Source organism: Lytechinus variegatus, chromosome 4 (assembly GCF_018143015.1).
Source record: "Lytechinus variegatus isolate NC3 chromosome 4, Lvar_3.0, whole genome shotgun sequence".
Classification (NCBI taxonomy): domain Eukaryota; kingdom Metazoa; phylum Echinodermata; class Echinoidea; order Temnopleuroida; family Toxopneustidae; genus Lytechinus; species Lytechinus variegatus.
In genome coordinates this window covers 12,320,972-12,336,864 of record NC_054743.1, presented here as the reverse complement: position 1 = coordinate 12,336,864, position 15,893 = coordinate 12,320,972, and the positions used below count along the sequence as shown (strand labels likewise).

General features: G+C 36.3%; 1 protein-coding gene and 1 long non-coding RNA gene across 2 annotated transcripts; both read right to left on the bottom strand.

The window, feature by feature from the left end:
- Positions 1-74: 74 nt before the first annotated feature.
- On the bottom strand, positions 75-2,216 carry LOC121413408. Its single transcript, XR_005969739.1, has 2 exons — positions 533-2,216; positions 75-221 (listed from the first exon to the last, which is right to left on the bottom strand). It is a non-coding gene; the product is annotated as an uncharacterized LOC121413408 (long non-coding RNA).
- A 3,431-nt stretch (positions 2,217-5,647) lies between these two features.
- Positions 5,648-10,665, bottom strand: LOC121412558 (leukotriene-B4 omega-hydroxylase 3-like). The gene is made up of 7 exons (XM_041605348.1): positions 10,327-10,665; positions 9,406-9,549; positions 8,733-8,926; positions 7,548-7,698; positions 7,201-7,290; positions 6,558-6,709; positions 5,648-6,139 (listed from the first exon to the last, which is right to left on the bottom strand). Exons 1-7 carry the CDS (start codon positions 10,663-10,665, stop codon positions 5,692-5,694), a joined length of 1,518 nt encoding a protein of 505 aa, XP_041461282.1. The 3' UTR covers positions 5,648-5,691.
- Between the last annotated feature and the right edge of the window lie 5,228 nt (positions 10,666-15,893).

Below are 15,893 nucleotides of genomic sequence, written 5' to 3'. Positions count from 1 at the left end.
TCAAATAATTATGACAATAGTTAACTAAAAGGTAAATGCTGCTACATGAGGCATGACTATAAGATCTATATGTGTGACTGCCGCACTTTACCCTTGGTAACCAATGCGGAGTTTCAAAGTCAATACACTCCAAAAGAAATATATTCACAAAAATGGTGTTGGCTTATGTGAAATGGTGCTTTATTTCATCATCCCAGACGAACCAAGATTGAGATAAAATACTGCAAATACAAACAAAGAAACATATAATAAATCATAATGTATAACAACTGAAACTAATAACTAAAGCACTAAAGAATAAACTTGCCTATTCATACAAATACTATACTACCAAGGACTCTTAATTCTACAACAAAATGAAATACGTATTGATCTACATTACTTTACAGGTTTATTAAATAAACTTATTGATACAACTATTTTCTTATAACAGTCGATATGTCTGTTAACGAATACGATCCATCGCAAGTATGTTATAGAGTAACATATATCGCATTATATAATACTTAAATTACTGAAAGAATTAACTTACCAATTGGAGGCTTTAAGCAGATTACACCCTATATAGCTCACTTGTAAAATCTAGATGAGAAGCTTGTCAAAAGTACAACTTAGGAGTTCTATCTCTTTCTCTGAATCTCTGTTGCTCTCTCTCTGAAAACTTTGATAAAACTGATAGCTGAAAGCTTTTTCTCTCTATATAAAGCATGCACAAACTGAACCAACATAGATTATTCTTTTGCTATGTTCTTAAGTTACTTATTGTTTCCCAATTAGAGTTGCTGGTACTCTGACCATGTCTTAACAGAAAACCAGACAATGAACTTGATTAACCTATTCAAATCGGAACAATATAGGGTAGACCTACAGTTTGCTCTTTGGCTTGGATTTCTCTATGCCTATACATTAACACATAACCTGCCCTATGGGACTTTATGTGGAAAAGGATTAAGAAAAAGATGCAGAAATGAAACATCTAGGAAAGTGGAAATTCAATTAAAACAACATATAACAAGAAATATAAACAGCCTAAAATTACATACATCTCACTGCACACTGCTGCAGTGACAATATGGTTCACATGATTGTTTACACGATATCTTGAATGCAAATTGACAGCTTTAAGATAATTATATAGATGATGAATATGGAGTTGAACTACTAAAGAAAACATATATAATGTCATTTCTATATAGTAAGATGCACGTATAATACTTTTAATAATTTGACAGATGCATTTGACACCTAGAAATAACAAGCAGGTGTCCGAGACAACAAGATTTGTGTGTGATACCAATAACCCCATCAATTTAGAAAACCGAATGCGAGACCAAAGATCCCACATTTCAACGAATGAAAATTGAATTGCGTTTAATTTCACGAGTTTGTGTTTGATGAGAACTCTTTCCGCAGCGGGCATTTGGATCACTTGTTGCCCACCTGTCTGTCCTGCCATGTCCAGTATCTCTTACAATAAAAGCTCAGATTTATATCTATTTATTTCATAGTTAAAACTCATTACAGTGATACTGCCTAACAAATGAAGTCAAAATATTTTCTGAAAATGATGTGATGCTTCTGGTGAAGTCGGAATATGTTATGACTTACAATATCAAACTATACATCTGAACTTGTTTAATAGTTTCTTATATTTTGATTAATCAATTTATAAAAAAATAAAATCTTGATTAAAAATTGATTACTGAGAATTTTTTGTTTTGTGTGAAGTCGGTGACCTGTAATGTAAGGGGGTATGAACCAGAAATTGGGTAGGGACATAGGTTTGGTTCGACAGATGGTATACAAAATAACAAAGCAAACTAAAACTTAGGGAAACATTAGAAATCAGACAAAATTTTGTAAAAATAGAAATATAATGCAAATCATATTAATCATATTTTCAAACTAATATGACTGTTTTAACTTCATAATCTGATTTGACTTATACAAGTGCGAACAAAATGATTTAAGAAATGGGTTGACTGGTTATTGTGGCTCTTTTTTTCACTTCTTATCAGTAAGTGGTAAGTGACAAAGTTAAAAACCATTCCAATGTACTGACATATATGCATTCGTGATTTGATGATTATTCATTATGTTCATATAATTATTTCTTCTAAAAATAATTATTTTCATCACATCCAAGTAGTAGTCAATGTACAAACAAGTGGAATGCCTCTGGTCGTCTAACCTGAATCACGCGGTTCAATAGCAGCAGTGCTGACTTTGAAAACTACTCTAACTTGCACAAGATGTTCAGTGATACATGGTTATTCTTATGTCCACTTTTTATGAACTAGACCAATAAACTTACAGAGATATGGTATCCAACAAAAAACCCCAACATGGCCAAAGTTCATTGACCTTACATGACCTTGGACCTTGATCATGTGACTTGAAACTCGCACAGGATGTTCAGTGATACTTGATTACTCTTATGTCCAAGATTCATGAATCAGATCCATAAACTTTCAAAGTTATGATGGTAATTCAACAGATACATCCAATTCGGCCAAAGTTCATTGACCTTTGACCTTGGTCATGTGACCTGAAATGCGCACATGATGTTCAGTGATACTTGATTACTCTAATGTCCAAGTTTAACGAACTAGGTCCATATATTTTCTAAGTTATGATGACATTTCAAAAACTTAACCTCAGGTTAAGATTTCGATGTTGATTCCTCCAACATGGTCTAAGTTCATTGACCCTAAATGATCTTTGACCTTGGTCATGTGACATGAAACTCTAATAGGATGTTCAGTAATACTTGATTACCTTATGGCCAAGTTTCATGAACTAGGTCCATATACTTTCTAAGTTATGATGTCATTTCAAAAACTTAACCTCAGGTTAAGATTTGATGTTGACGCCGCCGCCGTCGGAAAAGCGGCGCCTATAGTCTCACTCTGCTATGCAGGTGAGACAAAAGCGGAGAATGAAATAGACGATTTTCAAACTCGAACACTGACGTACTGTTCGGAGTTTTTTTTATTCTGCGCATGATTAGAAGAAGGTAATTCTTACTAAGGGCCTTTTCTCTCATGAATCTTGAATCATAATTAAAATAATGATTGCTATTGCAAACTCGACTGTGATTAGCGTTCGTGATTCTAGTCGTGTTCTAGTTTGGTTTCACACGTGCTAAATATTCCTCATTAGCATTATTTTTCACTGGAATCATCATTCAAATTACGATTTCTTAACCGTGTGAAAGGGCGGTAAAAGTGACATGATGGTTTAATATAATGAGATAAACACCAAATCTGACGTCTTGATTATTCCTATATTGTTTTGAATTTGTTTTTCATTAGATCCACACAAAAACAACAGTGCGCCCACTAGCGAGTGGTATTTCACAGTTGGCCAACTATTGTTATATAGCAACTTGTTAATGCATTCAAAGTAAAAACGCAACAAATAGTTTCATAGAGTGTTCATTGGCCAGCGTGCTATTCAAGGGCCTTTTCACACGTGAATCTTGAATCGTTGTTATAATGACTGCAATTCGTCTTTAGAGCCATCGGACCTTTCACACGGAAAATTCGTACCGAAATTTGAGTGAAACTTAACTGGAATTCAACCTCCGGAGTAGAATTTGAATCCGTGATTGTGATTAACGTTTGTGATAATAGTTTGGTTTCGCACGTGCTGAAAAGTAGTCACTAGCCTTATTTTCCACTGGCACCATTATTCAAATTACGATTTTTTACCTTGTGAAAGGGCGGTTAGTCATTTCTGCATCCTGCTATGTAAGGCATGCTTGCATATCTTACCTTGAAATCTGCCTATCATACCAACCTTTCACACGGTACTTAAAAAGTGCCCTTTTTACGCAAGAAAAATGCTCCCTCACGAATGTGTACTGTGCCCCTTTCATCGGAAGAGGACCCGTTTAAGGTTTTAACAAGTGCCCTTTCTCGTATAAGTTCCAATTTTTCCCCAAAAAAGTACCCTCTCACGGACGTGTTTTGTGCCCTTTTCAACTGAGAAGGACTAAGCAAGTGCAATTCCTTGGTATCAGTTCCCAAATTCCCCCCCCCCCCAAAAAAAAAAAACAATCCCCTCACGAACATGTCCTGTGCCCCTTTCATCTGAGGACACGTCTTATGCCGTTAGCAAGTACCTTTTGCCATCTTATAGGTGCGCTTTCTCGTATCAGAGACCACTTATACCCAAGAAAAGTGCCCCCACGAACGTGTCCTGTGCCCCTTTCACCCGAGAAGGACCTGTTTTATGTGTTAACGAGTGTATCTTTGCCTTTTTATAGGTGCCTGCTCTTCATATCAGATAAGTTGTCCAGAAAAAAAAATCTTTCCATGCCCGATGAGCGCCCGGTTTCTTTATGTAGCGCCGTTCTGTTCCTCCTGCAAGTGCATAATGAAAAATAATCCTACGTGCCTTAAGTTTCATGAGTCATGTGAGTTGGGAAAATAAGTATTTTTTTTCTTTGCAGTTGCTCCCCCCTCCCGATTTTTTTACTGCAGATTTGTCACAAAATTCACCAAAAGTATGCACAAAATCCATCAATTTCACTTTAAAAAATGCAAAAGTGCATCAAAGATAAGCTTGGTCGCTTCGCTCCCTCGCTTTTGAGTTTTCTACCAAAAAGTTCACGCGTGCTGCCCCCATGCGAACAATTTCTGAATACGGCCATGTTTGAATTAGTGTCCTTTTTTTAAAGAAAATGTGCCCTTTTTATGTCTGTGCCCCTTTCAACTTCGCTCCCTCCACCCCTATGCTACTCCCTCACACCCCATTCATTACTTTATGTATTTCCTTATTTTTGCCATAATTTTTCAATATTCACATTTACTCCATTATGGAGTCATTTTTATTAATTTGATTAAATTTCGATGTACTGTAACTTGTCTGTTTTTAGAGATGTGAAATAAATGAATTTGAATATTCCAGCAAGTCAATTGAAAAAAAAAACATTGACGTAAACCTTAGGTCGTCCTGCCCCTAATGAAAACCTTGGCGCCACCCTTAATGTAGCATATCCAACAAGTCCAAGAGTTCCTTGAACACAGAGAGTATTACACGGGGGCAGACCTTTACGATTAAAGGTCAAGTCCACCTCAGAAAAATGTTGATTTGAATCAATAGAGAAAAATCAAACAAGCACAATGCTGAAGATTTCATCAAAATCGGATGTAAAATAAGAAAGTTATGACATTTCAAAGTTTCGGTTATTTTTAACAAAATAGTTATATGAACGAGCCAGTTACATCCAAATGAGAGAGTTGATGATGTCACCCACTCACTATTTCTTTTGTTTTTTATTGTTTGAATTATACAATATTTCAATTTTTACGAATTTGACGATTAGGACCTCCTTGCCAGAAGCACAAAATGTTAAAGTAATGGAATTCCACGTGTCCAGGGAGGAATGAAACTTCATTTCACATGACAATGACGAGAAAATCAAAATGTTTCATATTTCAAACAATAAAAAACAAAAGAAATAGTGAGTGAATGACATCATCGACTCTCTCATTTTGATGTAGCTGGCTCGTTCATATAACTATTTTTGTGAAATGAAGCGAAATTTTGAAATGTCATAACTTTCTTATTTTACATCCGATTTTTGATGAAATTTTCAGTGCTATGCTTGTTGAATTTTTCTCTTTTTATTCAAATCAAGTTCTTCTTGGGGTGGACTTGTCCTTTAAATTGACTTTTAGAACATTACTCTTCATTCCTTGGATGAATGCCAAGTAATATTTCATCCTGTGGTGCGCTAACTATTCTGAAGACTGGAATGGAATCCTGGAGCAAAGTAAAGCCAAACTTGTCGAACATTCGAATCGCTGCTATTTGCATCTCCTGAAGCGCGAAATGTTGGCCGATGCAGTTACGCGCACCAGCCGAGAAAGGAATGAAAGCGAATGCATCTCGACTCTCGACGTTCTCGCGATCAAAGCGGCTTGGTTTGAATGCCATAAGATCATCTCCCCACACATCAGGATTGTGATGGAGTTGGTACGTGTAGATTGTAATCTCGGTTCCTGCTGGCACGGTAAGACCATCGACAACCAATGGTTCGGTTAGGAGGCGGCCTGGTGCGATTGTCGAGTAAATACGCTGACTTTCCTTGATGCATTTCAACAGAAATGGAGTATTGCGAAGATCATCACTGCAAATGAACAATATATATATATATGAAATGTTTTAAATGATTTTAATTCGATATGTTGGGTTAAGTTCTCAAAACACATCATCTAGCATCGAGTTTATGTGATCATGCGGCATAAACATAAGCACCCTTAGGCAAAAGAAAAACGTGTTAGGTATAGGCCTATCTAAACACTACTGTAATAAAACAATGTCGGAAGGCTTTAATGCCAGGAAATCTTACTAAATTAGACGATAAATAGTACCGTGGCCGAGTGGTCTAAGGCGCCTGGCTATACATGAAAAGCACTTGTTTAAAAAAATAGACGATTAATTTGTCCAAGACAACAGATGGTAAAGACCTCATCAATATCACCATTAATCTACAGTAACTGTAATGTAAACCTATCTTCAGATTGCCGTCTAGAACCTTAATTTACCTGTATATCTCTCGATTTGTACGATCTTTGAAGAGTTCATCAACCTCTTCCTGTACCTTGGTCTGGTATTCTGGATGGGTTGCCAACAAATACAACAGCCAAGTGAGGGCGCTAGATGTCGTATCAATTCCGGCAACCAAGAAAGTATTTGCCTTTTTTAGAAAATGAAAGAACATCTGACAGTCTATTCAACGTACAATTATTATCATATTAATAGATAACGTTTACATTCTGCTTAATAGGTAGGTTTCTGAGTGCACAACCATTAACCAAGAAGATTATAAAAATGAATGAACCATTTTAAGACAAGTAAGCCTACAAAACAATCCCGAAAGGGGTCCAAGAGTGACAGATTCGCTTTATCTGTTGAAAATGCACTTTTCGCCCATGTCAATTTTTTGTCGTTTCTGTGTGTCGAGTGTATTAAGACAAAAATCTTGACAAGTGTTAAATGTGCGGAGACGTTTGGTTGCTAAATGAAAGGTGATATTACTTTCTAAAAGGACCGGTGGACAAAGTGTACATCAACGGTCAGATGATGGAGTCTTGCGGGACTCCATAAAACAGCGTGGAACTTGTAGGGACAAATTGCCTGTTTGTCTTTTGTTCTGAAGTTAATGGCTAATTACTGTCATTGAATTACCTCGTCTCTGATCTCTTCATCCGTTAATCCTCCTTCAGAGTCTTTGGATAACATTACTGTGTCAAGGAGATCCATCCCTTTAAAGTATTCCTGGATTGATATACAGAAAAAAAATCTTACGGTTAATTAATTTGGACAAAAGGGACAATGTGCCATTTGCTTTCGGAATTAATCAGAATCTAGAAGAGAGATGGAAACGTCAAAAGTGATTTAGTCATATTGAATATGCTTTATTTAAAGTATCAATCATCTGCTAGAAACATATACCGGATTGCTTGTGAAATCTAACTTTAAAAGTATAAATGTGTTTACAAGACAAACATTATTTTTCTGCTCACAATACTTACTAAGTTAGATCCCCTCGTTTTGTGTTCCTCTCTTCGTTCCGAAATTATTTTTTCGATACATTCATGAAGGACATTAATCCCCTTTCTCCATGGTTTGTAGAGGGAAGATCTCCGGAAGATGAATTTAAAAGGTAAGACCGGGCTAAAGGATCTGCATGATAAACATAAGTTCTTATTGTATAAGAGGTTTTCATGTTCAATGAAATTAACCGATATATATACTGTATATGATCATATAGAAAGACAAAAGGATTATTGGCAGTTATTAAGTAACTTATTTTGCCCCGGCACTCCAGTTGTTATTATCTTCATTTGCTGAGTAAATAATACTAACTCCTTCTTCTGAATAAAGGTAACATTTAATATGACGTCACAGAATCTCCCATTGACAGTGGTCATCTTGCCAACCAAAATATGAAAGTCGCCCCCCCCCCCGACATGCTGGAAATATTGAGACAAGCCTACTATTTATTCGAAAAAAAATATACAGTTATGGGTTGCACACTTATTCCTCTTTCTTGGCCTCGGACTTTTCGAGCTTCACCTTAAGCCTGGCCTCGCCTTTTGGCATTGTGCGTGTTCACGTGTACTGAAATATACTATAAAAATTCAGATATAGTTTAAAAAATAGGCCTATATACGTTTCCCTTGTGGCTAGTTCGAACCGTGGCAAAATACGAAAAAAGCTAGAAAGGTGTCCAAGAAATAGATCAAAATTAATATATAAGGGGGCCGGTTAAGAATTTACTCAACATGCTCAATGTGCCTTCGAAAAATTACCACTGAAGTATACACGTCCCCCTCTTGATGTTTACGCCAAGATGATTAACTATTCTGAACTCAGGTTTTATTTAAACTCTGGTTTAAAGTTGTGGTTTAACTATGGACAGCAAATGGTGACATCAATCTTTAAAATAAGAGGTTCAACATGTTTAATGTTAGCTCATTTGACTCTCAAGTCATTCTTAATTTTCCTGGAAGGTAAGTAAGATAGTTGTCTTTACTACTGAAGGATTAGCAAAGATCACAGTAGGCATAAGAATTATACAATGTAATAAAATTGTGATATTTTTAGCTTCCCACATAATTTTAGCACCAAGTTAGATCATCTTCTAAGTTAAACCCAAGTTCAGTGTATGGGTCTTAAGAGTTTACTGCGTCCTTTTCAGAAATATCATACTGTACCGTTTCGCAACGATATCCATCAAGCTGTGGGATGACTGTACGAATTGTGATTCGACCTTTTGACAATCAGACTTGTAGGAAAATGCACACTGAAGAATGACGTCACTGGAAAATGAAGTCATTGATTTGTAGACTTCTAGGGGCTTTCCTTCTTCACATCTCTGCGCGATCACGGAAACCAAGGTCTCTGCTACCTGAGAAGGACACGATGAATTGAACTGGTCAGTTTTGCTATTTGGAGCTATAAAGAGATGGACGATAAACGCGGGTCTCCCTTTGACATGTTTGATACAATGATAGTCGCCGTCATCTGATTATGCATATGCATCTCAAACATGTTAAATAAGAACATAAAGGTGCTTTGACAACAGCGACTACCAAGGAACATTTACAAAGGAACAGTTTTCCTGGTCTTGGTTTGTGTTGGCTAGCTTGATACCCTGATTCAGGATAGGTCATATGCTTTTTCAATCAGCATGCTTAAGTTAAAGTTAAGGTTTCACTCAATATCATAAACCTAGCATAAAACCCTATTGCAACCATAACTTTACATCTAAGACGAAATTAAGCCCCGAGCAATTATCGAAGGAGCAAAATTAATGTCGTGCCACCGACGTGAGAGCCATTTTTCGTGAAGTATGATTATTTTTCTTTGCATATTAAATTTGAATACCTGGTTTATCTTGGGAATGTTATTTTTGAGAACGTTGAAGTGGAAAGTGCCTGTAATGAGTTTCCTGTGTCTTTTCCACAGGTCACCATCTGTTATAGGCATGCTTCGACCGAGCCATTCTTCAAACAAACCATAAAGTGAACTCTGCAAGGATAAAGAGGCAAGAATATGATCAGTTATATCGATATAAGAATATTGAATCTCAGTTATACCAAAATGTATATATACCATTGCCTATATACCAGAAGTTGCGTGCATAGGGGCAGGGGACGGGCAAGTGCTCCGGGTGCATACCCCCCCCCCCTTACGATGAGGTCTCTGTTTTGGAGTCTTTCAATCAGTCTTTAAACATGTTAAATCAAATATTTACAGTCTCGCCTCAATTTTTGATAAAAAGTTCGAAAAATTGTTCAAGGCTAGTTTTCCAGCCAGAATCAATGATCTTGTCTGCAGTAATTTTATCTATATCATGTATCGTGCCACACCAGTCGAGCTGCGTTCGAAATTACTTCATATTCTGTTCTATTAATATTTATGAGGGCTGAGGCGTGGTCTGACTTAATATTGGGTAGAATTTATGTAAAATCATGTTAATTATCCCTTATCGTATAAGTGGGGGGGGGACGCACCCCAGGTGACACTTTAACGGGACGTAAATTAACAAAAAATAGGAGGTAATAAATGAGGAGTATATACAGACCTTAAGGGGGTGTAGAAAGAGAAATAATGGGGGAATAAAGACAAATATACTAAGAGGATTTCGTGACCATTCCTATTTGATGGTGAATAAATCAGAACTAATTATTCATATGAATCTAGAATACAATGATAAAATTGGTACCATTCATTTGCGAATTTTATTCGCTTTAAATAATGACTGGTTCAAGCGATAGAATAGTCAGGATCAGGGTTATGACTCACTTTCACTGTTCCGACTCTGTCCGTGAGAATTTTCCGAATCGAGTCTGGATGATTCAGCCCTACAACCGGTTTCCAACCAGCCCAGAAGACATGAAGTCTTGGATAGGTCTTGGCCATGTTACGATGCCACTCTAACCCAGGGGTTAGTGGTCCAGGTTGTTGAAGGACATTGCCGAACAACCAGTGAGGTTTGGGGCCTGGAAGGGTGCGTCGAATATGAAGGATTCTCTTGACTTCTCTCCATACTGCCACCATGCAGAGGAAGAACCGATATCCTAAAAAGCTTACCAAGCAGGGCAAAAGCACCGTGGCTACTGGACTAATGCCGCCAATATCCATTCTTTTCTAATTGGTAACGAAATCGGATGATAAACTGCTCGTCGAGGCTGTTTAATGTCGGCTGACTGATATTTTTCACAGGGGCCTTGCATACGAGTCAGCAAGATAAACACCCCCGAGATATATCATGTTTACTTTTTATGAATTTCTCAATTTGCCAAGTCATGTATTTCTGTATGTAGTCATGTATTCATGTATTTCATGCCAAGTCATGAATTTCTCAATTTGCCAAGACATGACCTTGAAGTTGTAGGGATCGAAGTCTGCATGCCCTGGTGATACGATTAATAATGAACTGAACGTAGCTGCCGCATGATATGTTTAAATTGTGTTGAATAATAAGTACCTCTTGAGTTAAGATGGGTGGATTTTTAGGTGGGTTCAACTTCCAAGTTTTGTCCTTGACCGGGATAATGCATCATGTAGATAAATAACTCTAATTACATCAGGACCAATTAGAATGAAAGATAAATCACTCATTTATGAATTTTATTTTCCATTGTCTTTTTTAATAAATTTTTCATAAGACAGTGTCCCGTAAAAAGTCATAGGGCGTCGCAATGCTATACAAGCATGTCGTAAACCTTATCTAAAGGTTGCTCAAGACTTCGAACAGAAAAGAGTCGAGACATTTTACGATGTTATTTTTCTGCGCTCCGGAAAAAAAATGTGTGGAACGTTGAAAAGGGGTCCATGGCCCCCCCCCCCCCCCCATTCCTTTTACTATTGAGCGTGCATCGATTAATTCTCAATGTACACGCTTAACTAATGGCAAGTCTACCCCATCAAATTGATGTAAATAAACGATATTAAGATGAAACAGACAAATTTGAGAATAAACTAATGAAGTTTCACTTTAATATTGCAGATGAGAGAGTAAATGAAATCAAACACTATTTCTTTATATTACATTAAATATGAAACATTTCAAATTTTGTAGCTTTAGTATCATGAAGTGGACAATTCTATTAAAATAAAAACTTTTTTACAAGTTGTTTTCAAGGGTGTGGTATACAAAATATTATACGACAAGAAAACTCGAAGCAAAGAAATTAATATTTCGTACTTAAACTTGATTTTTACAATAAAAAGATAACACGTTTTGTTGGTGTTTGTGAAAGAATTGTTACATTAACAATTATCAAAATCATTTTTTTTCAAAGCTTCAGTAAAGTAATTAGCATTCGAAAGATATCTGAATTGTTTTTTCTATGACCGAGCATCACTGAACACAATCAGTGTTATTATGAAGTGGTGGACAATAGCAAGTGGTTCTCTTTCACTGTAGGCAAACAGATTAGAATCATACGTTTACTCTGTAAATATTACTCAACTAAATCTATTTTCATAATGTTTGAATTTCATTTATTTCAATATTTTCCCAGCAGAATGTTCTTAAATAAAAAAACAGAATGGGAGACATGATGAAGCATAAGTTCTATTCCTTTTCGTTTTTCATCGTTCACTATCATGTCCACTATGCGGTATACATACAGATTGGAATCATACGTTTACTCTTTAAATGTTACTCAACTAAAGTTCTTTTCATAATGTTTGAATTTCAGTTATTTCAATATTTTCCCAGCAGAATGTTCTTGAATAAAAATAAAAAAAAGATTACGAGACATGATGAAACATAATTTGGAAAGTTCTAGTTCCTTTTCATTTTTCATCGTTCGCTATCAGACTATGTCCATTATGCGGTATACAAACAGTTTGGAATCATACGTTCACTCTGTAAATATTTAGTAGACTTGTTAACTGCAAAAACGCTGCATTTTTTAGTACAAATGTCCCACTTGGGCACAAATGCTCCTTGAGTCAAAAGAAAAAGATTCATCCAAAGAGACACGCTGTATCTATGCAAATAAGCAAGTAATATGTATAAATTTGCATATTATGTCTATATAGTGAAAACAAATATTTAAGATTATATATTTAACAAGAACTGCCCTAAACTTGGAAATAAAGACTTCGGGTTAGAAAGGGAAGAAAAGTGTCATAAAATTATTGGGATATCCTTGTTTATTATTACCTAATTTGCATATTATTATGCAAATTATAATTCAAAACAGAGTATTTTTTCATGAATCTTCAACTGTTTTATAAATAACAGCAATTAATACACAATGTCAACATTCTCCATGAAAGAGAATATATTAGTGAAAACATCGATATGCTTCATGACAGTATTGGTGTCTTAATTTGCTTAAAAAGAGGGCAAATATGTCATAATGTATGACGTGATATTGCGCTATTAAAATAAAAACGAGACCAAAACAACCTCTATGTCACAGTCACACTCACGAATCCGACTATAGTAAAGCGATCAATGGTATGTCATTCGAGATAACACAATCCCAACACAATAGCTTCCATCGGCTTCTCGTATCGCTTTTGTTGGTGTGTCTGCCACACCGTAATCTATGGTATATACGGGCAAAATGCATTTCGGTATCGGTAAAACACCATTTAATTTACATGTATTTGTTTCTAATTTGTTTCCCTTAAAATTAATAGGAGACATTGCTTTGCAGGTTACTGCTTTAATGAAGCTCTGACACATGAATCTTGATGAATGTACCTCACCTCAATCCATATTTTATCTGTATTAAAATATATATCTTTTGGAGACCCCGATGTGGCACAACTGGATTCCCCCGGCATTCCCGCTACTTTACATAACCATTATCGACTTGGAAAAGACAGATATATGAGACACCAGTCATCATGTTTCCTGAAGAAAGTTTTTTTGTTTATTTAAGCCTATGCCCACGGGAGCCCTCCGAATTTACCCAATCCCTTCTCCTTATTTCGACACTGAATAAAAAATATCGTGTTTTAAAGCCATCCGCAACGCAACTTGCGTTTATTGGTATAAAAAAAGCAACTTGTATGTCTATATTTTATATTTATCAATATTAATATTATAATAATTATTATTATTACTATTATTATTATAATTATTATTATTGTTCTGCAGTTTGTAATTTTGCTCTAGCCCAGTAAGTGACAATGTTGAAAACCATTCCACTGTACTGACATATATGCATTCGTGATTTGATGATTATTCATTATGTTCATATATTTCTTATAAAAATAATTATTTTCATCACATCCAAGTAATAATCAATGTACCAAAAAGCGGAGAATGAAATAGACGATTTTCAAACTCGAACACTGACGTACTGTTTAGAGTTCTATTCTGCGCATGATCAGAAGAAGGTAAATCTGAGTAAGGGCCTTTTTTCTCATGAATCTTAAATCATCATTATAATAATGATTGCTGTTGTAAACTGACTGTGATTAGCGTTCGTGAATCTAATCATGTTCTAGTTTGGTTTCACACGTGCTAAATAGTCGTCATTTATTTTTCACTGGAATCATCATTCAAATTACGATTTCTTGACCGTGTGAAAGGGCGGTAAAAGTGACATGATGGTTTAATATAATGAGATTAACACCAAATCTGATGTCTTGATTATTCCTATATTGTTTGAATTTGTTTTTCATTAGATCCACACAAAAACAACAGTGCGCCCACTAGCTTGTGGTATTTCACAGTTGGCCAACTATTGTTATATAGCAACTTGTTAATGCATTCAAAGAAAAAACGCAACAAATACTTTCATAGAGCGTTCATTGGCATGCTCTTCAAGGGCCTTTTCACACGTGAATCTTGAATCGTTGTTATAATGACTGCAATTCGTCTTTAGAGCCATCGGACCTTTCACACGGAAAATTCGTACCGAAATTTGAGTGAAACTTAACTGGAATTCAACCTCCGGAGTAGAATTTGAATCCGTGATTGTGATTAACGTTCGTGATTATAGTTTGGTTTCGCACGTGCTGAAAAGTAGTCACTAGCCTTATTTTCCACTGGAAGCATTATTCAAATTACGATTTTTTACCTTGTGAAAGGGCGGCTAGTCATCTGGTATATACAATTTCTGTATTCTGCTATGTAAGGCATGCTTGCATAGTATCTTACCTTGAAATCTGCCTATCATACCACCCTTTCACACGGTACTGAAAAAGTGCCCTTTTTAAGCAAAAAAATGCTCCCTCACGAATGTGTACTGGGCCCCTCTCATCGAAAGAGGACCCGTTTTAGGTTTTAACAAGTGCCCTTTCTCGTATAAGTTCCAATTTTTTCCCAAAAAAAGTACCCTCTCACGGACGTGTTTTGTGCCCTTTTCAACTGAGAAGGACTTAGCAAGTGCGCTTCATTGGTATCAGTGCCAACCCCCCCCCCAAGAAATAAACAATCCCCTCACGAACATGTCCTGTGCCCCTTTCATCTGAGGATACGTCTTATGCCGTTAGCAAGTACCTTTTGCCATCTTATAGGTGTCCTTTCTCGTATCAGTGACCCCTCATACCCAATAATACTGCCCCCACGAACGTTTCCTGTGCCCCTTTCACCCGAGAAGGACCTGTTTTATGTGTTAACGAGTGTATCTTTGCCTTTTTATAGGTGCCTGCTCTTCATATCAGATAAGTTGTCCAGAAAAAAAAATCTTTCCATGCCCGATGAGCGCCCGGTTTCTTTATGTAGCGCCGTTCTGTTCCTCCTGCAAGTGCATAATGAAAAATAATCCTACGTGCCTTAAGTTTCATGAGTCATGTGAGTTGGGAAAATAAGTATTTTTTTTCTTTGTTTTAAGATCATGGCCGTACGCATGGGGCAGTTGCTCCCCCCTCCCGATTTTTTTTACTGCAGATTTGTCACAAAATTCACCAAAAGTATGCACAAAATCCATCAATTTCACTTTAAAAAATGCAAAAGCGCATCAAAGATAAGCTTGGTCGCTTCGCTCCCTCGCTTTTGAGTTTTCTACCAAAAAGTTCACGCGTGCTGCCCCCATGCGAAAAATTTCTGCATACGGCCATGTTTGAATTAGTGTCCTTTTTTAAAGAAAAAGTGCCCTTTTTATGTCTGTGCCCCTTTCAACTTCGCTCCCTCCGCCCCTGTGCTACTCCCTCACATCCCATTCATTACTTTATGTATTTTCTTATTTTTGCCATAATTTTACAATATTCATATTTACTCCATTAATATGGAGTCATTTTTATTAATTTGATTAAATTTCGATGTACTGTAACTTGTATGTTTTTAGAGATGGGAAATAAATGAATTTAAATATTCCAGCAAGTCAATTGAAAAAAAAACATTGACGTAAACCTTAGTTCGTCCTGCCCCTAATGAAAACCTTGGCGCCACCCTT